General features: G+C 42.3%; 1 protein-coding gene across 2 annotated transcripts; it reads right to left on the bottom strand.

Moving 5' to 3' along the window:
* Positions 1–5,131: 5,131 nt before the first annotated feature.
* Positions 5,132–7,894, bottom strand: LOC130460988 (protein MAIN-LIKE 2-like). Of its 2 annotated transcripts, XM_056828841.1 has the most exons (7): positions 7,441–7,894; positions 6,738–7,367; positions 6,503–6,652; positions 6,102–6,431; positions 5,888–6,036; positions 5,717–5,815; positions 5,132–5,638 (listed from the first exon to the last, which is right to left on the bottom strand). In XM_056828841.1, the coding sequence occupies exons 2-6, from the start codon at positions 7,296–7,298 to the stop codon at positions 5,746–5,748; spliced, it is 1,260 nt and encodes a 419-aa protein (XP_056684819.1). In that variant the 5' UTR covers positions 7,299–7,367; positions 7,441–7,894; the 3' UTR covers positions 5,132–5,638; positions 5,717–5,745. The 2 variants fall into 2 exon arrangements, with proteins under 2 accessions (XP_056684819.1, XP_056684818.1); XM_056828840.1 differs by having other exon boundaries at positions 6,738–7,894.
* Between the last annotated feature and the right edge of the window lie 13,529 nt (positions 7,895–21,423).

Genomic DNA, 21,423 nt, shown 5'->3' with positions numbered 1-21,423 from the left:
GATCGGCTGGTTGAAAAAAAAGTCATAGCACCAATTGATCCAACACCCGATCCTCCAGTTGACAAAAGATCCAAGAGTTGGGATCCGACAGCTCATTGCAAATACCATCAAGGGAAGGGTCATGACATCGAAGACTGCTACAAGCTCAAGCACTTGATCCAGAATATGGTCGACAACAAGACCTTACCCTTACCCCCAGGGGCTAAGCAAACCCCCTCTGTACAAGCCATCTCCTATGAATGCAAAGATGAAGAAGAGAAGTTTCCATGCAATCTGATCTCCACAATATGCAAGCCGGGCTACGAGCTTATGGTTCCAAGCTTTTGCCATCTATTTCCAAGTGCTCAAAACTGGGTGATCCCCGAGCCTAGGGTAACCACCGACATTCAAGAGAACATATGTCCACTCGCCATCGTGAAGGCTTTAGGGTTCTCCGAGTACGATCTCATGCTGAGTGCCCAACAAACTGTCAAACTCCAGGGTGTCACATACAAAGTCTTGGGAGTCCTTGAGCTGGTTTTTCCTTTGACACCTATTACGACAATGTTGAGTTCCTGGTAATCGATGTGCCTACTAACTTCGACCTACTATTCGGAGAGCCTTGGTTCGAGGAAATACTAGATGGCCCTTCCTGCCTCACCCTCAAAGGTTCAAGCTTCCGAGACACTCTCATCAAGCAAAAGCCGGATGTACGCCAGGAAAAGGATGAGTGCATTCAAGAATACTACCACAGATGGGCAATCTGCGCTCGTATAATTCAGCCCGAGCTGCCAGAGGGAAAAATGGTGAGAATGTTCCTCTTAGGGCTCAACACTTCATGCAAGGGCAGCTTCGTCGCATTTCCTTACAGCACATGGAATCAAGTCTGGGACCAAGTCCTGAAAGTCTGTGCATGCAGCCCCGTCTTCGATGATTATGACGATTATGGCGCAGATGTCTGGGAATACCCTGAGAACTATCTTTACGATTAGTATCTTTGTCCAGGTCCAGAGTCTGTCTTTCAATTTTCGAGTCTAGCAATGAGCCTAAGTGTCTATAACTAGAGTCTTGCATCAATCAAGAGCCTCTAAAGGCCGAGCTTCAAGTCAAAACAGTCTATGTAATGATTGCTGATTCCAATAACACTTCAATTTCTACTTACGCTTCGAGTCCTAATTCAAAATCAAATCCTAATCCACAAAACTTTGCTTCACAAGAAACTGACCTTGACATTCTAAAAGCTATCGAAAATCATGAAAACAGGACGCCCATAATTGAGGAAACAAAAAAATCAACCTTTCTAACAACGGTGACTCAAAATTAGTTCAGATTGGTTTAACTCATTCTCAAGCAGAGCGGGATGATCTTATCAAGCTACTTTCAGAGTATGTAGACGTCTTCGCATGGTCCTATCATGATATGCCAGGGGTTGATCCAAGCATCGGTAAGCATACAATTCCCCTTATTCCAGGTTCAAAACCCATCAAGCAGAAACTCCGTCGCATGAAACCGGATGTTTCCCTCGAAATTCAAGAAGAGGTCTGCAAGCAGCTAGAGGCCGGGTTTATTCCAGAGTCCAAGCATCCAGATCTTTCAAAGTATTGGGTTCCAAGCAAGTGTCCCAGTTCATTCAAGAAAGCATTATATGCAGATAAAGTGTTCCTCAGAAGTTCATCAGTGATCAGGGAACCCATTTCCAAGCAGAATGTGAAAACACATTTAACAAGTACAAGATTCAAAATTCAAGTTCTATAATCTCTAACCGAGCAAGGTTGTGCCAAGCAAGGCATCTACAATTTTTAAGTACAAAATTCAAGTTACAAATTCCAAAGATTCAAGTTCTAGAAACATCTACAAGCTTCAATAGTTCAAACTTCAAAAGGGGATACCGTACCATCTTCAATACAGCAATCCCAACGGACCCATGCTCCGGGAAATTCAACATCATCGCTACCTTATCGCCCACAAACCAATGGGGCAGTCGAAGCAGCCAACAAGAATGTCAAGACCATCATCATGAAAATGACTACCAATTACAAGGACTGGCCGCAAAAGCTGCATTTCGCATTGTGGGGATATCGAACTTCAATTCGCACTTCAACTGGTGCAACTCCGTTCTCATTGGTCTATGGAATGGAAGCAGTACAACCTATCGAGCTAGAGATACCTTCTCTAAGGATAGTCCTCGAAAGCAAAATCCTAGAAGCTGCATGGGTACAAGCCAGATATGACGAACTAGTCATTCTCGATGAGCGACGGCTTCAAGCCGCTCACCATGTACAAGTCTATCAGCGCCGAGTGGCCAGACATTTCAACAAAAGGGTCAGAACCCGAAACATCAAGGAAGGCGAGCTTGTCCTGAAAGCCCTTCGCAAAAGCACCATGGACCCAAGGGGAAAATTCAAACCCAACTGGGCAGGCCCATACATTGTCAAGAAAATCCTCTCCGGGGGAGCAGTCGAACTAACAGACATCGACGGGACAAAATTCAGACCCCTGACCAACCTCGATCAACTCAAGAAGTTCTATGTCTAAGTTCCATTTTCAAATTCAAGAATCCAAATTCAGGTCCTGTAAGGTAGTCAGAACTACGTCCGACCTGATTCCCTAACGGGACACGTAGGCAACCTCATCACGAGGCCCGGCCACTTTAATACGAAAAAATTCAAAATATCCTCAATTAAGGGCATCCTAAAAATCAAATCAAATTTCAAAACTCAGTTGTTGTCGTCTTTATTCCAAATGTGCCAATTCAAAGCAAAGCATGTTCAAGCGGAATTTAACACAATAACTTATTTGGCCCTAAGGCCTTCAAAGCTAATTGGAATACAAAGTCAGGATCAAGTGAAGCAAAGTTCAAAAGCCTTTTCACTTCCTAAACACATTTTCCAAACACATCTTCCAAACACATCTTCCAAACACAATTCCTTCGAATACAATTTCAAACGCATGTAGCCTACAAAGATCTAGGGTCAGGCGACTATGCTCTCGAGTCTTGGCACCTTGAGTACTATCCCCTAGCTCCTCCCGCAATCAATCATCAATCTTCCCCTTGCCCAAGCGGCGGGAGAAGAAACTTGCAAGCCTTCCAAGACGGGAGGACGACGAACCTCCTTTGGATTCCGAACGGTCAAGCACCGGTTGGGCCACACCCCCGTCACCTTCCTCATACTCAGTTGATGCAGGACGTCTAGCTCTAGAACCTCGGACTCTAGCTGGTCCGGAGAGAGAAATGTCCCTCTGGCTTAGGTCTCTCATCCATACAATGTACCCCGCAGACAGAATAACTGACTCAGGTGGGAACTGGATACTCAAGAATGGTTTGACGACCCATTACCGCCTCCAAACTTCAAGTCGATTTGCATTCAGCACAACAGGTTTCGGGTTCTCTTCAATACAGTCCGGGATCTCCTGTTTCAAGCCATATTGTCTCATCACTCGAGCAGGCGAGTAGAAGACCAGCATTGTGAGGCTCGGCACCCTCAAAGAAATAAAACCAGGGGCATGTTTCATAGCAGCAATCCCCCACCAAGGAACTACCCACCTTATACAAGATTCAACCCTAGAGAGTGTACACCGCCACTCATCCAACCAAAGCCGGCCATGCAGCATGGGTCGCACAGTGAATCCCTTTCTATTATAGCTCGCCATGTTCTCCAGTGGTGCCACCAACATGAGCCTCTCCATAAGCCAAACCTTGGGGAGTATACAAGAAGCACACTTCAAAATTCAACATTCAAAATTCAAATACAAGTATAAAATTCAACATACAAGAGAGCTCCAGATCCTTACTTGGAGTAACACCGGACTTCCCGATGGCAAAGAAGAGGGGTCCAACTTCAGCATATCAAGGCCCATCAATGTTTCGACAATCACAAGCGGCATTGGGTCCCGACCATTAGCAAACTGCTCTACAATCTCTATTAGGGAGGCATCACCATTGCCAAACCCCTGCTTCAAAAAGAGGAAGCGAGCGAATATACAAAAACTCAAGGCTCTCAGGCAAAAAACTTTGGGAACATCAAGCCCAGCAAAGTAGGTGACAAAGAGGGACAAATCCACCCGTCTGCCATATACAACAGCACTCAAAAATGGGGGCTTCAAGCCCAAATACCTTTCAAAACTCAAGAAAAAGTGTTCTTCAACACTAGGCATGCATGGCTCCAGCATCAAGGGCCACCCCAATATGGCACTAAATTCCTCAGGGAGGGGACATACCTCATTATTTCCAAAACGGAAGACATGATGATTCGGGTCCCAAGCCTCCAGAGCAGCAAGAATGAAGTGCAAATCCAATTTTGCAAACCGGAAAGAGACGAGCACCCCAAGATGCATGCCATCAAGCTCTCTTTTCTCCAATTTGCTTAGCGAACCAAGCCACAAGTTCAAGGCACTTTCAAAGGACATAGCCATACTTTCTTTTCTTTTCGAGAGGAAGCAGTATGCAATGATGTCAGGGAAGGGAATTGATGCAAGAAATGATCCAACAAGCTCCTATTTATACAAGAGTCGGCTTGTAGGTAAGCCCACAGGCGCCAGGCACCAAGCTCACGCCAGACGCCGGGAGCCTGCACCAAAGGACGAGGCCACCATCCTCTCTTATGACTCCGAGTACACACTCTTTAGTGTTTCGGGCAGCAGAGTACAACCTCCATTATTCAAGATTCCAAAACCGCAAGCCGCGCAATTTCAAGAAGTCCGGACCAACGCTTCGGGCAGATTTCGGGTCAATTCTTTAAAAATTCAAGCATTCTAGTCCTAGACCGGCGTCCTAAGTTGAGTCTGCATGTGCATTAGAAAAAGTTGAATATACTTTGACTTGCGCTTTTCCTAACCAAAAAACCTCAGTCAAAGTGGGGGCTTATAGTGGGTATATACACCCGAAAAAATGGGCATATTTTTTCAAATTTTTTGCAAAATTATCATGCATGCATATAGCTACAAAATTCCAAGGCACACACAACGCATACAATTTCAAGCATTCAAACATACAAAACCAATCTTCAAATTTTGCGAACCAATTCAAAGTTCAAAGCCATACAAACCATACAAAATTCAAGCCATACAAATACAATACAATCCAGCCTATACAAAATCAACTCAGGCAAGTTGGAACTCGCTACCATGCAGGGTCAGTCTGAGTCATCATCAGCGGTGACGTCAACCACAAGCGCCTTGTCCTGTTTAGCCTCCTAAGGCACTCCAGCTCCCGATCCAGCTCCGTCCCAGGGGTACTAGGATCCTCCTCCGAGATACGAAGTGTGCTAGTGGAGGGATGAGCTCCCTCCTGAGAAGAGGAATACTGATAAAGCGGCGGCATCGGCATATACGGGTACGACCCAAACATCTGTGTCTGGCGCATCCTCTCCATCTCCGCATAGCAAGCCCATGAACCTGCACCCCAAGGCTGAGGACCACATCCTCCAAAGTAGTAACCGGAAGGAGGAACAAAGGGTCGTGAACCGCTAGCACCTCCAAATGAATGCCTGGTGGGATCAACATGTACAAAAGGGGAAGCTCCCCGCTCAGCATCAGAATGCCTCTAATGAGCACCAGCACAGGACCCCTGTCCCAGGTCCAAGCTCGGTCCCTCCTGTCCCAAGGACGTCTCAGCCTGATGCTCCCTGTCAACATAGAGTCTACGGTCTCGACGGCACTCCTATACAAAATAAAATTTCAAGAATCAATTTCCCAGTTGGAATTTCCAGTATAAAAGTTTCAAGATCAAGTGAGGTACCTCTTTGTTCCGGCCAGAAAGCTACCGGGTCAGCTTGACACACTGCCTCTTCCAAGAATCAAGCAAGAGCATCCAGCGACGCACTCTCGCCCGAGGCGCCTGCATACAAAGTTCAAGATCAATTTCCCCATACAAAGTTACAAACAGTTTCAAAAATGCAACAGTACTTACAGGGGCGTATGCTCAGGTACATCATCATATGATTTCCGGTGCGGAGGAGAAGCCCAAGGAATGGTCTCCACCACCTCTTCCCCATCCGAGTTCTCATAGCGGAGGATCCTATCAGCACGAGGAATGTCCTCAGGATCAACCTCCTCCTCCTACATACAATCATACAATCATACAAGAATACAAGAACACAAGAATACAAGATTCAAAATCTCACCGGCAGTACGAAGCGTACTGGTGGAGCCAGCCTCCTCAGGAAGTCGTCATAGCTCCCCTTCCTGTGTACAAACTCCCTCCAAGAGCGGCAAACAGCCTCGCCCCTAGCCTCCGCATAGAGCCGGGCAAGATCTTCATCCAGAGCCAGCATGGACTCCAGTGGATCCTTGGGGACAAGCCTATCACCTGAATGGTGTTGAAGGGACACTCGCTCCCCCAGATACCACATATGGCGGTACACCCCTGGAAGCAAAACCCGCCGCCCAGACAGGAAATGGGCACGAGCAGCCGAGACAGGTACAACCGCGTTGACGAAAGGACGCCATACCACCTGCAAAAGCAAACAATTCAGGCAACAGTACAAATACAAATACAAGAAAGCAAAACAGTACAAAAGATTACATCTTCAGCGGATAGAACTCTCCAAGCCCTGCGAGAAGCCGCCAGAGACGCACCAACGCGCACCGCTCCTATCCAAGAGGCAACATACGGGTAAGCCGCATCTCTAGTACGCTCGAGCGCCAAAGTCGGAAAGTGCTCATAGATCCAAATCTTTCGAGGAACAAGCAAAACATCAGTCAAGTTCAAAATACAAGCATATAAGTACAAAGTACAAAGTACAAGGAGTCTCGAATACCTCCAGCACGCTCCAAAGAGCAGCCATGCTCGGGTCATTCCCTAGTGCAGTCTGGGAGGCTCGCTTCATCTCGTACAAAAGGTGGCTGTATGCCAAGCCACCCCAGTTATAGCTCGAAACAGCTCCCAAGTCCCGTAAAGCGGACAAGAATTTGATGTGCACCCGACTATTCCTACTCCGGGCCATCACTCTGCTCACCAAGGCTAGGAGGAAAAGCCTAACCCTCTGCTCCGCGGACACCCCCCCACCGCAGATAGCCTCCACAATCACCTTCACAGAAGCGTGAGCATCATCATCAGACAAGTCAACAACAGGGCCGAGCAAGTCCTTGGCAGCGGCCGAGCGCCACGTCAGCTCACAATCAAAGGTCACGTTCCTCTCAGAAAAAGGAAGACCTGTAATCATAGCAAATTCAAGAGGGGTGATAGTAATATCCCCCCATGCCATGTGGAAAGTGTTGGTGGTATCCCACCACCGCTCTAACAAAGCCCACAAACGGTTTTTAATCCCCGTTCTCCTCGGAGAACCTCCCATGGTGCGCCAGAAATCGGCCAGGCCCATCTGCGATCAAATCTCCATAGCCTCCGCATCAGCACGAAGACTTTAAGTACGGAACGGCTTTCCATCGGCCTAAAGGTGAACGAGTTAGCTCAAGACCTATACAATTACAAAGTACAAACCCAAAACACAGTACAAGACTCACCATGCCAGCGCGAGGCCGCTGAGACAAGTGCCAATCCGGCCAAAACACCAGGTCAGAAGGGATCCAACCAGTACTAGGGAAAGCGGGAGCATCTCGGGGAACCATACCCCCACCTGGCGCATTTATTGCAGTCGCTTCATCATCCGAAGCGTCTTCCTCGGCAGCTCGAACCACAGATGATTCAGCGAGTTTCATCCGAGTGTGACGAGGCATACTAAATCAAGTAGCATACAAAGTGTCAAAATTCTAAACTGGGGGCTATCCTATGCTGGCCTATACAAAGTCAAAAGATTCAAAACAACAATCCCCAGTGGACCTCTAGTTCAAGATACAAATTCCTACACCAACGCCTAGGCTACCCACGCCGAAGCAGGTATTCAAGTTCCTACACCAACGCCTAGGCTACCCACGCCGAAGCAGGTATACAAGTTCTACATCAACGCCTAGGCTATCCATGCTGAAGTAGATACAAGTTCAAAAAACAAAAAATCAAAAGTACAAGTTCCAACAGTTCAAATTCAAGTGGCTATCAAACAGTTTTCTACAAGATTCAAGAAGCTTAAGCATACGAGCATCATTTCAAAGTACGAGAAAATCAAAACTACATGCAATCCTAGAGTTATTTCATAAGCAAAAACATGAAATATCTACATGGACAAGGCAAGAACAAGACCAAGGGAAGAGCCTAATCGACCTTTGAGAGAGAAAAGAGCAAAGAATTCAAGAGAATGTGCCTCAAAATGGCACGGCAAGGGGAGCTTTTATAGCTCAGCCCCGCGCCAGGCACCGCCCCAGCGCACTGCGCTGCCCTGCTGGATGCGCGAGTCTGCAGCGCGCGCGGTCTCCGGTGCTGATTGCACGTCCATTGCTGCTACGGTCTTCCGCACTAAGCATCAAACTTCGCATCGAACCATCCATCGAAAATACGGGTATACACCTGTATCCCCAAGTGCAAACAGATTAATATTTCAAGAATACAAAGTCCAAAAAATACAATGACTCAGGCGCCCAACTCCCAACGGACCCAAGCTCCGGGAAAGTCAGTCGAAATTTCAAAAAACCTAAGGGCCAGCAAAAAGCTCTTATCCCCAGCAAAGCACATCCCCAACGGATTAACTCCGGGTATTCAAAAATTCAAGATTCAAATGTCAAGATTCAAAAATTCAATATTCAAAAATTCAAGATTCAAAAATTTTCGATGCCAAGCTCCGTCCTGAAATGAAGGCGGAAAAATACAAGTACAAACCGGAGTCATCACCAACCGCACTGAGGTCGACTCTATCCTTTTTCTAACACCTGTTTTATGCAGGTACTGGCGTACAAAGAGTGGTCTCGATTGCAGAACATCTTGACCATTCTCCATCCCTTTCGAAATACTTTGACTTGCGCTTTCCTAACCGAACGCTCAGTCAAAGTGGGGGATTCTGTAGACACCTAATTTGTGTCTCCCCTTTAGGATGATAACGATACCATTATCCTTGTTAGGTGATTGGAGTAACTCCAGGCGGAAATCCCCATTGCTAAGAATATTTCCAAATTCAAGATCCAAAATCCAACCCCCGACACCGTTCCCCTCCCGGAACTCGGTACAAAATACAACTTTCCAAATCCAATTTCAAAATCCAAGTACAAACTCAACTAGTAGACCATCCCATTGGTTTTACTAGGCCTTTTCCACTCAAAATCATATAAGGCAAGTCAAATTCGGGCGCCAACCCACAAAATCGAGCATGCCGGGCCCCGTCCCGTAAAACCGGAATTCAAAAACCCGAGAAAGGCTTGTTTTTAGACGCTAAACGATGCCTTAACCTCCAAGAAAATACAAAACGCCAAACCTAGTACTATTCGTACAACATGTACAACGCTACAAGACGAAACAAGGACAATTCCCCGTCCTTGCTTTGGCGGTATTCAAGCCACGTCAGCAGCGCACAGCGCTGGCCTGGCGCCCGGCGCTGGCGTGTGCTGGCATTTTGCACCATTCCCTCCTATAAATACCCCTCATTTCAATCGAAAAAAGGGGGGCACAACAATACAACGTCGTAATTTTGACATTACGCCTCAAAATACAACTCAAAACTCCTCAAAAACACATACAAAATTCCTAAAAGCCAAAGCAATTGGGAGCTCTTGCCTAAATCTAAGTAGGTAAATCCGAATCCCATTCTAATCTACTATGTTGCTTTGATTTCTAAATGATTAGCAAGTTGGTGTTTTTAATCAATAAAAAACACCACTTGCAACAATCACACATGTTTTCCAAAAATACAAACTTTTTCAAAATACAAAATACAATTTTCAAAGATTCAAGGATGTCCAAGTTGTTTACAATCATCTCTTGGGCTAGAATCACCATCAAACATGGGGTAATCAAAGATGTTTCCTTTTAACATTTAAAGGTTTAGTCTTTGAGATTCAAAACTCCATTTTCAATATACAAGTTTAAGTCTTTGATTTTCAAAAGATCTTGCCATGTTTAGGGTTATTCATAATTTCAATCATTTCGAGTTCAAATTTCAATCATTTCAAGTTCAAACATTTCAATATTCAAGCTTTCAATTTCAAGTTCAATATGCAAAATCTAGGATATTTGGGTTGAGCAACCTCTCGCAAGTTGAGATTTTTGGCTTTGAATTAGTGTCAGGCGCACTTATTTTTAAGGAGTCGCTTGGCATTCGAATCTCATGTTCCCAAGTACAAATTTCATTTATGCACCTTTCAATATTGCAATTTCAATATCGCACCTTTCAATATCGCACTTTCAATATCGCACTTTCAATGCCGCAATTTCAATACCGCAATTTCAATTCCGCACTTTCAATTCCGCATCTTTACTAGCCTAGTCCATTTCTAGGCAATGTGGACCTACTCCCTAGTCCTTTTCTAGGGGGTCTTGTATTTACTAATTCCGCACTTTATTTAGTATTGTGATGTTGCTTTATATGCTTTATCGCTTTCATCACTAACATGCTAAATACAACAAAATGCAAAGGTTACATCACGCTTAACAAAGATATTTTTGGACAAACCGGCCTTAGGTTCCTTAAATCAATCTTTAAAGCAAAGTGACCACCGTACAATTAGAAATTCTATTTTGCTCTAAAATTCAAACCCACATAATCTAGGGTTTATTTTCGAACTAATGTTGTGCCAACGTACTTGAATATTTCTAAAGCTCGCCGAATAAGCATTTTTGTTCCCGAGCCCGGATCTCACCCATCCGTTTCAAGGATTCAAGGCCTTATCCAAAAATAGAGTCATTTGCGGTCTTTCCAAACAAGACTTTAAATAGAGTTTGGTGGCGACTCCTTCGAGGTGCAAAAATTCAAACGGTTCTCTTAAAGAACCGGTCGGCCTCCTAAAACCCCCCTTGTAGGAAACGGGGAAAAATACCAAAATAAAACCCCCTACAGATGTCAAAACCGCTTTCTTAAACGGGGTTTTAACAGAAACTGTGTTTATGACACAACCTGAGGGTTTTGAGGATCCAAAGAATGCTAAAAAGGTATGCAAGCTTAAGAAATCAATCTACGGATTAAAGCAGGCATCAAGGAGCTGGAATATACGTTTTGATGAAGCAGTCAGTGACTTTGGTTTCATCAAGAACGCAGACGAATCTTGTGTATACAAGAAGGTCAGTGGGAGCAAAATTGCTTTTCTAGTATTATATGTCGACGACATATTACTTATCGGAAATGACATTTCTATGTTGAACTCTGTCAAGATTTGGCTTGGGAAATGTTTTTCGATGAAGGATCTAGGAGAAGCACAGTACATACTGGGGATCAAGATTTACAGAGATAGATCTAAAAAGATGATTGGACTTAGTCAAAGCACTTATGTCAATAAGGTGCTTGATAGGTTCAAGATGGTAGACTCCAAGCGAGGCTACCTACCCATGTCTCATGGAATGACTCTAAGCAAGACTCAGTGCCCAAAAACACTTGATGAGCGTAGACGAATGAATGGGATTCCATACGTATCATTGATTGGTTCAATAATGTATGCTATGATATGTACACGCCCGGATGTTGCGTATGCACTCAGTGCTACGAGCAGATACCAGTCAGACCCAGGAGAGGCACATTGGACTGCTGCCAAGAACATTCTGAAGTACCTGAAAAGGCACAAAGATGATTTCCTGGTCTATGGTGGAGATGATGAATTAATTGTTAAAGGCTATACGGACGCAAGTTTCCAAACCGACAAAGATGATTTCAGATCACAGTCTGGGTTTGTCTTTTGCCTCAACGGAGGTGCAGTAAGCTGGAAAAGTGCTAAGCAAAGCACCATTGCGGATTCTACAACTGAAGCGGAGTACATTGTTGCACATGAAGCAGCAAAGGAAGCTATATGGCTAAGGAAGTTCATAGGTGAACTTGGTGTAGTCCCCTCCATTAAAGGACCAATAGCTCTGTATTGTGATAATAATGGAGCTATTGCACAGGCAAAAGAGCATAGACAGCACCAAAGAGTCAAGCATGTACTTCGTAGATTTCACCTTCTACGAGAGTTCGTTGAAAGAAAAGAAGTTGAGATAAGCAAGATTGGAACTGATGACAACATCTCAGATCCATTGACTAAACCTCTGCCGCAGGCGAAGCACAACTCGCTCACTGCAGCTATGGGAATCAAGCATATTGGAGAATGGCTTTGATGTCCTTGTTTAATGTTTTAAAGTTTTAGAGTTTAATACATTGTAAAACATTATTGGTTAATCATTCACAATAAATGAATAGAATTCATTTTTCAATTTAAATTTCCATTTAATGATGAGCCCCTTCAATTTGATGAAATATTCAAGATAGACTGTCAGGACCAGTCCTGTGACTAAGAAATGTCTATCAAGTGAACTTGAATGTCAAAAATTGAAAATGGTCCCTGGTCGGAGTTTTCTATAAATATGGACGCATAGAAAACGTTAGACGACTAGAATGCAAGATGACTAGTAGTTCTGTTTCTTGAACTATGTGGACATGGCAATGTCGTAATCATTTGCATAGATACTTACTTTGGGAAGACTAGTATCGGACACACCTATGAAACTTTACTGTAAGAGATGAAAATCTGTCATAAGTAAATTTCATTAAAATTATTAGACACTAATCCTCAATACGTTAGTGATTTGAGATTACTTGTTTGAGAACTGCTTACTTTGACGTTGTCAACCGTCGCACCGTAAAAGGAGGCTATAAAGGCAACGCTCAGGTAATCACCTATCAAACGAAGTCTAATCTCAAGATCGCAAGATTGGGATTGTCCTCCCATAAATCGGGATGAGACGCTGAAAGTTGTACAAGGCCACTCGGAGAGCTAGAAATTGTAAAATGCATGGCCGTGCTCAGATGAATCATAGGCTATGATTATCTGTTTATTTGATCAGTTGAACTCTGAAACCGTGAAAAACCTCTGGACATAATAAGGATGACAACTCTTACCTTATGTTCAAGAGCAAGCATCGAGCGACAAAGGAATTAGGAAATGCACACTTGTCCCTAAGGACAAGTGGGAGACTGAAGGAAATAATGCCCTTGGTCCAAGTATGCATTTAATGTTAAGTCTAATAAATGCGGTTCAGTGTTAATTAACAAGTTAAATAATTCAGTGAGATCAAGTGAGCTGAATGCCTAGCTAGAGGCCGCTTCAGTTCAAGTGGAATTAATGATATTAATCCACAGCTTACTCTTGACTGAACCCGTAGGGTCACAAAAATAGTACGTAAACGGATCAAGTATTTAATGGCATTAAATACTCTATCTATGGATATTCGGAATCGACGGATCTTGGTTTCAGTGGGAGCTAAGATCGTCAAAGGCAAGTAAATGAATACTCCGGAAACGATGATATTGCCGGAAACGGAAATATGGATCGTATCGGAAATATAAATATTATCCAAGTCATAGATGTTGTCGGAAACGGAAACATGGTACGTATCGGAAAATATTATCGGAAATGGAAATATTGCCGGAAACGGAAATATTGTCAGAATCGGAAATATTATCGGAATCGGAAAATAATTCCGGAAACGGAAATATTAAATATTTGTTCAAAACGGAAATTAATTCCGGAATCGGAAATGTTAAATATTGTTCGTATCGGAAACGAATTCCGGAATCAGGAATTTAATCGGAAGCGTATCGTATGAATTAGCATCGGACGAGACTTGCTAGACGAAGGCCTAGCACGAAGCCAGGCCCTCACCCAGCAAGCCATACGCATCAACACACACTCCAAAGCCTCGCCAGGCCCAGCGCAAGGCCAAGCCCAGCAAGGCATGGCGCGCGCGCGAAACAAAGTGGGCTGCGAGCAATGGGCTGCGAGCCATGCAGCTTGCGTGGGCCGCGAGGCGTGCGCGCTTGCTGTGCTCGTGCTCGTGTGCGGTCGTGTGCTATACGAATCCTAAAGCTATCGGAATTCGTGCTATCATTAAATCCTAATCCTAGAAGATAGAAATTAATTAAATAGAGTTCTAAAGGGATTCTAATTAAATAATTTAGTATTCTAATAGGATTCTAAATCCTTTTCCATAACTCTATAAATACGTGCCTAGGGTCAGAAATTTATAGACGAGTTTAATAAGTATTCAAACAATAAAAGCTAGGATTTTTAAGCAGAAAAATCAGCCATAAACCTTGCCTATCTAGCCGAAAATAATAGTACCTTAAGGGCGATTCTAGTTGGTCAATCTTAAGGCCGATCCGGACGTGCTGTGGACTATCTACGGAGGGACGACACTTGGAGTCCTAAAGACTTGTTCTTGTTCTGTTCGGGCGCAGCTAGGGAGGGCACGCTACAAAGTGTATGCATCCTAGAATAATTATATGATTATGTGCAATTAATATGTATCCTGGCATTAAGGTTTTTCCATATGATTTATGTTGTTCATATGTATCATAACCTAACACTTTGTGCCTTTTCAGGTACTTCAGAATTTTCTTGGCAGCAGTCCGATGTGCCTCTCCTGGGTGTGACTGGTATCTGCTCTTAGCACTGAGTGCATACGCAACATCCGGGCGTGTACATATCATAGTATACATTATTGAATCAATCAATGATGCATATGGAATGCCACTCATTCGTCTACGCTCATCAAGTGTTTTTGGGCACTGAGTCTTGCTTAGAGTCATTCCATGAGACATGGGTAGGTAGCCTTGCTTTAAGTCTGCCATATTGAACCTTTCAAGGACCTTATTGATATAAGTGCTCTGACTAAGTCCAATCATCCTTTTAAATCTATCTCTGTAAATCTTGATGCCCAGTATGTACTGTGCTTCTCCTAGATCCTTCATCGAAAAACATTTCCCAAGCCAAATCTTGACAGAGTTCAACGTAGGAATGTCATTTCCGATAAGTAATATGTTGTCAACATATAATACTAGAAATACAGTTTTGCTCCCACTGACCTTCTTGTATACACAAGATTCGTCTGCGTTCTTGATGAAGCCAAAGTCACTGACTGCTTCATCAAAACGTATATTCCAGCTCCTTGATGCCTGCTTCTATCCGTAGATTGCTTTCTTAAGCTTGCATACCTTTTTAGCATTCTTTGGATCTTCAAAACCCTCAGGTTGTGTCATAAACACAGTTTCTGTTAAAACGCCGTTTAAGAAAGCGGTTTTGACATCCATCTGCCATATTTTGTAATCGTAATATGCAGCGATTGCTAACATTATCCGAATAGACTTTAGCATTGCAACTGGTGAAAAGGTTTCATCGTAATCCACACCGTGGACTTGCCTGTAACCTTTTGCAACCAATCTAGCTTTGAAAACTTCAAGTTTCCCATCCTTGTCCTTTTTCAGTTTGAAAACCCATTTGCTTCCTATGGCTTGGTAGCCATCCGGCAAATCGACCAAATCCCAAACTTGGTTTTCAGACATGGAGTCTAATTCAGATTGCATGGCTTCTTGCCATTGCTTGGAGCTAGGGCTCGTCATAGCTTGTTTGTAAGTCATAGGTTCATCACTTTCAAGTAATAGAACGTCATAGCTCTCGTTTGTCAAAATACCTAAGTACCTTTCCGGTTGAGATCTATATCTCTGCGATCTACGCGGGGTTACATTTCTAGATGGTCCTTGATTCTCACCAGATGCTTCTAAAGATCTCTGTGTTTCATCCTGAATTTCATCTTGAGCATTGTCTAGAGTTTGTTGTTCGACTCGAATTTCTTCGAGGTCTACTTTTCTCCCACTTGTCATTTTGGAAATGTGATCTCTTTCCAAAAAGATACATCTCGAGCAACAAACACCTTGTTCTTAGATGTTTTGTAGAAGTAATACTCCTTTGTTTCCTTTGGATAGCCCACAAGGATACATTTGTCAGATTTTGGATGAAGTTTGTCTGAAATTAATCGTTTGACGTATACTTCACATCCCCAAATCTTAAGAAAAGACACATTGGGAGGCTTTCCAAACCATAACTCATATGGAGTCTTTTCAACAGCTTTAGACGGAGCTCTATTTATAGTGAGTGCAACTGTGTTTAGTGCATGTCCCCAAAATTCTATTGGAAGTTCGGCCTGACCCATCATTGATCTAACCATGTCTAGCAAGGTTCTATTCCTCCGTTCCGACACACCGTTCCATTGAGGTGTTCCAGGAGGTGTCAATTCTGATAGAATTCCACATTCTTTCAGATGGTCACCAAATTCGTAGCTCATATATTCACCGCCTCTATCAGACCGCAGTGCCTTAATCTTCTTGCCTAATTGATTCTCTACTTCACTCTAAAATTCCTTGAATTTGTCAAAGGATTCAAACTTATGCTTCATTAGGTAGACATAACCATATCTACTGAAGTCATCAGTGAAAGTGATAAAGTAGCTGAAACCACCTCTAGCATTTGTACTCATTGGTCCACATACATCTGTATGGATTAAACCCAATAGTTCAGTTGCTATTTCTCCAACTTTAGAGAAAGGTTGCTTTGTCATTTTGCCAAGTAAACATGATTCGCACTTACCATAATCCTCTAAGTCAAATGGTTCTAGAATTCCTTCCTTTTGAAGTCTTTCTAGGCGCTTTATGTTTATATGGCCTAATCGACAATGCCACAGATAGGTGATATCTGAATCAGTATTTTTTTTATTTTTTTTGGCCTTTTTGGTATTTATGTTATAAACTTGTTTGTCGTGATCCAGTAAATAAAGTCCATTGACTAATCTAGCAGATCCATAAAACATCTCTTTAAAATAAAACGAACAACTATTGTCTTTTATTAAAAAGCTAAATCCCTTAGCATCTAAGCAAGAAACAGAAATGATGTTTTTAGTTAAACTTGGAACATGGAAACATTCTTCCAGTTCCAAAACTAGCCCAGAGGGCAACGACAAATAATAAGTTCCTACAGCTAATGCAGCAATCCATGCTCCATTTCCCACTCGTAGGTCGACTTCACCCTTGCTTAACTTTCTACTTCTTCTTAGTCCCTGTGGATTGGAACATAAGTGTGAGCCACAACCAGTATCTAATACCCAAGAAGTTGAATTAGCAAGTATACAGTCTATAACGAAAATACCTGAAGGTGGAACGACGGTTCCATTCTTCTGATCTTCCTTTAGCTTCAAGCAATCTCTTTTCCAATGCCCCTTCTTCTTACAGTAGAAGCACTCGGACTCAGAACTGGGTTGACTGACCTTTTCCACCTTTCTTAGCATTCCTCTTCTTTCCATATTTCTTGAACTTTCCCCCACGCACCATAAGCACATCTTGCTTATCACTTTTGAGCGTCTTTTCAGCGGTCTTCAGCATACCGTGAAGCTTAGTGAGCGTTTTGTCCAGACTATTCATACTGTAGTTCAGTTTGAACTGATCATACCCGCTATGAAGAGAACGGAAGATGGTGTCTACAGCCATTTCCTGAGAGAATTGCTGATCCAGCCGACTCATATTCTCAATGAGTCCAATCATTTTGAGAACATGTGGACTTACGGGCTCGCCTTTCTTAAGCCTTGTCTCAAGAATTTGCCTATGAGTCTCGAATCTTCCGAATCGAGCCAGATCCTGGAACATGTTCTTTAACTCACTAATGATCGTGAAAGCATCTGAGTTGACGAACGTTTTTTGTAGATCTGCACTCATGGTTGCAAGCATTAGACATTTCACATCCTTGTTGGCATCAATCCAACGATTGAGGGCTGCCTGAGTGACCCCGTCGCCAGCGGCTTCAGGCATCGCCTCTTCCAGGACATACTCTTTTTCTTCCTGCATTAGAACTATTTGCAAGTTCCTTTGCCAGTCAAGGAAGTTTTTCCCGTTCAACTTCTCCTTTTCGAGAATTGACCGGATGTTGAATGAATTGTTGTTTGCCATAGTTAAAACTACAATTTGAAAAATAAGCAAGTAAATAACCTATTCACGGTTTCTCTTAATAAACTCAAATTCTAGCATGCATGCATAATTTAATGTTCATTAAGCATTTTATTCAAGTTATGTGTTCCGGCAGGTGTGAATAAAATGATTCCAAGACCCTAAAACCATTGAAGAATTAAGCACATTATGCATTTAAACTCAATTCTAAAATCTTTTAGGTAAGCAAAAGCCTTTTCCTAATTAATAGTCTAGAAACTACTCTTGGTTAATAGGTACGTCTAAGAACTTATTAGGTAAACCTATCAATTTTGCCATGACATAAAAGGACTCCTTACTTATATCGTTGAGTTTCACCAAAACTAACATGTACTCACAATTATTTTGTGTACCTTACCCCTTTAGGATCAAGAAGTAACACATCGATGAGCGTAAAACTATTACTAGATTGATGTAAAGGTTATCCAAGTAAGTGTTATTTTGGCATGGCACCTTTTAATTTAACTCAATTTTTTTAAAGTTTGGAACTTAAGGCTCTTACTATGAAACATAATCAAGCTACAATCTCATGCATAATTAAGACATATTTAAAGCAATAAATAACTTAAAACATGCATAAGATATTAATGTGATCTAGTATGGCCCGACTTCATCTTGAAGCTTCAACTTCAAAGTCCGTCTTGAAAATGGATTGGAAATTCCGTCTTGAATTTCACCATGGGAGGCGCCATTTTCTTCAAATAGGATAAGCTATAATTAAACTAATTACAACTATTTGATGGTACACAAACCATATTTAAAAGCAATAAAATTTGGTACTTTAGACCAATATTACATTCAAATTAATGGTACGCAGACCATATTTTCTATCCTATTTGGGCCATACTAGTCACTTTCATTAACCTGCAAAACAGTACATATATAATATATACCATTTACCCATTCATTATCATGAATGACCCACATAGCTGGTTAGTACACCATATTATGCATCACATAAATATTTGCAGCAATTAATCAAGGGCACCAATAATCTACCAATTATTCAGTCCGTATTAATTCTAATCAAGTTGTTTTAACCTTAAAGGATTGTAGACCTAATCAAGAGTTTATGACTAAAGGCTCCCACTTAAACCAATAACTTTATATGCTTTACTAATTTTAAACATAAAAATGTATTTCTAGTCTAACCGGAAACATACAAGTTTAATTAAAATTTAAAGCTCATATAAAATTATAATTAAATCCCCTTTTAATTTATTTTCAGTTGAATTAAACAATTAAATTAAATTAATTCAAGGTTTTAATTTTAGTAAAATAATTAGTTTAAACTTTATAATAATTATAATAATCAAAATTAAATTCCGAGAAAACAATTTAAAATATTAATTTTAAAGTTAATTAAAATCAATTCCGAACTGAAAATCTAAAATTAAAATCAAAACGTATCAATCGTAGCAAGACGAGGCACTTGGGCTTGCGCCCAAGCCCCATCGAGCCATGTGGCTGCTGCGCCCCGCACGACTGATCGCTGCACAAGGCACGAGCAGCAGCGCCACACGCACACGCAGCCATCGCAGGCCACGCTGCGCGCAGCCCCATTGCTCGTCGCGTCTGCTTGCTGCGCAAGTCAGCGCGCGGTTGGCGAGGGATCGCCCCTGCTTGCGCGTTCTGTCTTGCTCGCTGGGCGAGCCAGCGCGCGTTGTGGCGCAACCCCATCGCTGCCCATACGCGTCTCGCTCGCTCGCTTGTGCCTTGCCCCATCGCCCTCGCCCATCGCACAGCACACACACCCAGGCGCTGGGCCTTGCGCGCGCACCTTGCTTGTTGCTCGCTGCATTCGTACCGCACGGGCGACGAGCTCCCTTGCTCGTTGTCGCGTGCCCGCACTATACAACACCCCTTAAGGGTAACATGTAGCGTCCATTGCTTTGTGCGTGCAACATTTATGAGCGTTTTTCATAAAAATTAAAGCTTTTTAATTCAAAATTAATGACAAATTAATAAATCATATTAATTTCATAGTTTTAGGGCGAAAAATCGAGAATTTATTATTCAATTAATTTCCGATTATCATGGATTCAAATCTAGGTCATAAAAATTTAAAATTTATCATAAATTAACAATTTTTATGGTGGTTTTTAATCATGGATACCTAATTAAATCGTCAATTTATTATGAAAATCGAATCAATTCTAAATTATTCGAATTTCAACAAATTAATTACAATTACAAATTAGGTTGTATAATTAACAAGCTTAGGCATTCAAATTGTTAAACATATACAGTAGGTCAATAAAAGATTCAAGATTTAACAACAGGAATCGCAAATATTTAAATTTAACATCTTAAAATTATAAACTTTGCATTCGAAAAACTAAAACCTCCGAAAATCAAAAGTTAGGCTTCGAATTTGGGAATCCTGGGTTCGGCCGAAAAAAAGTATTTTTGTCAAAATTTTAGAATGCGTTTTACATGCGGATTTCGTTGAGTAACGAAGAAACTGCCGAAAAACTGCGTACATATAATTAAATAAACGCAATTTGCAATTATTTAACAATTACGAAAATTAATCACCCCTTTTAATTCCTTGCAAATTTATAGAATTTAACCATGTTAACTATAATTGACTATGCAATTAATTAGAGGCTCGTGATACCACTGTGAGGTTATGATACATATGAACAACATAAATCATGCGAAAAAACCTATATGCCAGGATTCAAATTAATTGCACGTAACCAATTAATATAGTTTAGAATGCATACTCTTCGTAGCGTGCCCTCCCTAGCTGTGCCCGAACCGAACAAGAACAAGTCTTTAGGACTCCAAGTGTCGTCCCTCTGTAGAAAGTCCACAGCACGTCCGGATCCGCCTTAAGATTGACTAACTAGAATCTCCCTCAAGGTACTATTATTTTCAGCTGTTATGGGGCCAATTATTTGACTGAATTTTTGCTCTCAAAAACTCACTTTGAATACTTGAAACTTGTATAAAAATTGTGAACCAGGGCCACATATTTATAGGGGTATGGAAAGGAAATTGGAATCCTACCAGGAAACTAATTAGCTTAATTAGAATTTTATTAAAACTCTTATAAACTAATTTATCCATTTAGGATTAGGAATTTAATTAAACGAATCCCATTAGATTTAGGATTTGTATCGGACACAAACACATACACGAGCATGGCCCGCATGTGCGCAGGCCATGCCCGCGCACAGCCCTTGCGGGCGCTCAGCCCACGCAAGCCTTGCGGCCCACGCGAGCCTCGCAGCCCACGCGAGCAGCCATGCTCGTAGCCCATTGCACGCGCAGCCATGATGGCAGCCTTGGCCTGCTGGGGTTGGCCTTGCGCTGAGCCTGGTGTGGCCTTGGTTGTCTTGTGTGGCGCGCTGGCTTGCTGGACGCGGGCCTGGTTTCGTGTTGGGCCTTCGTCTAGCAAGTCTCGCCCGATGCTAATTCGTAGGACGCGCTTCCGATTAATTTCCCGATTCCGGAATTCATTTCCGATACGAACAATATTTAACATTTCCGATTCCGGAATTAAATTCCGTTTCGAACAAATATTTAATATTTCCATTTCCGGAATTATATTCCGATTCCAATAATATTTCCGATTCCTACAATATTTCCGTTTCCGACAATATTTCAGATTCCGGCAATATTTCCATTT

This window comes from Spinacia oleracea, chromosome 5 (genome assembly GCF_020520425.1).
Source record: "Spinacia oleracea cultivar Varoflay chromosome 5, BTI_SOV_V1, whole genome shotgun sequence".
In the NCBI taxonomy this organism is placed as follows: Eukaryota; Viridiplantae; Streptophyta; class Magnoliopsida; order Caryophyllales; family Amaranthaceae; genus Spinacia; species Spinacia oleracea.
Note: the sequence above shows the minus strand (reverse complement) of the source record. Positions and strands in the feature narration are given on the sequence as shown.

Excerpts from the sequence above, each read along its gene's own strand:
- LOC130460988 (XM_056828840.1), bottom strand. The coding sequence starts at position 7,298 with ATGGGCCTGGCCGATTTCTGGCGCACCATGGGAGGTTCTCCGAGGAGA. Across the intron at positions 6,653-6,737 it reads CTCTTTGGAGCGTGCTGGAG|ATTTGGATCTATGAGCACTT; the intron begins GTATTCGAGACT and ends GTTCCTCGAAAG. Across the intron at positions 6,037-6,101 it reads CAGTACGCTTCGTACTGCCG|GAGGAGGAGGTTGATCCTGA; the intron begins GTGAGATTTTGA and ends GATTGTATGTAG.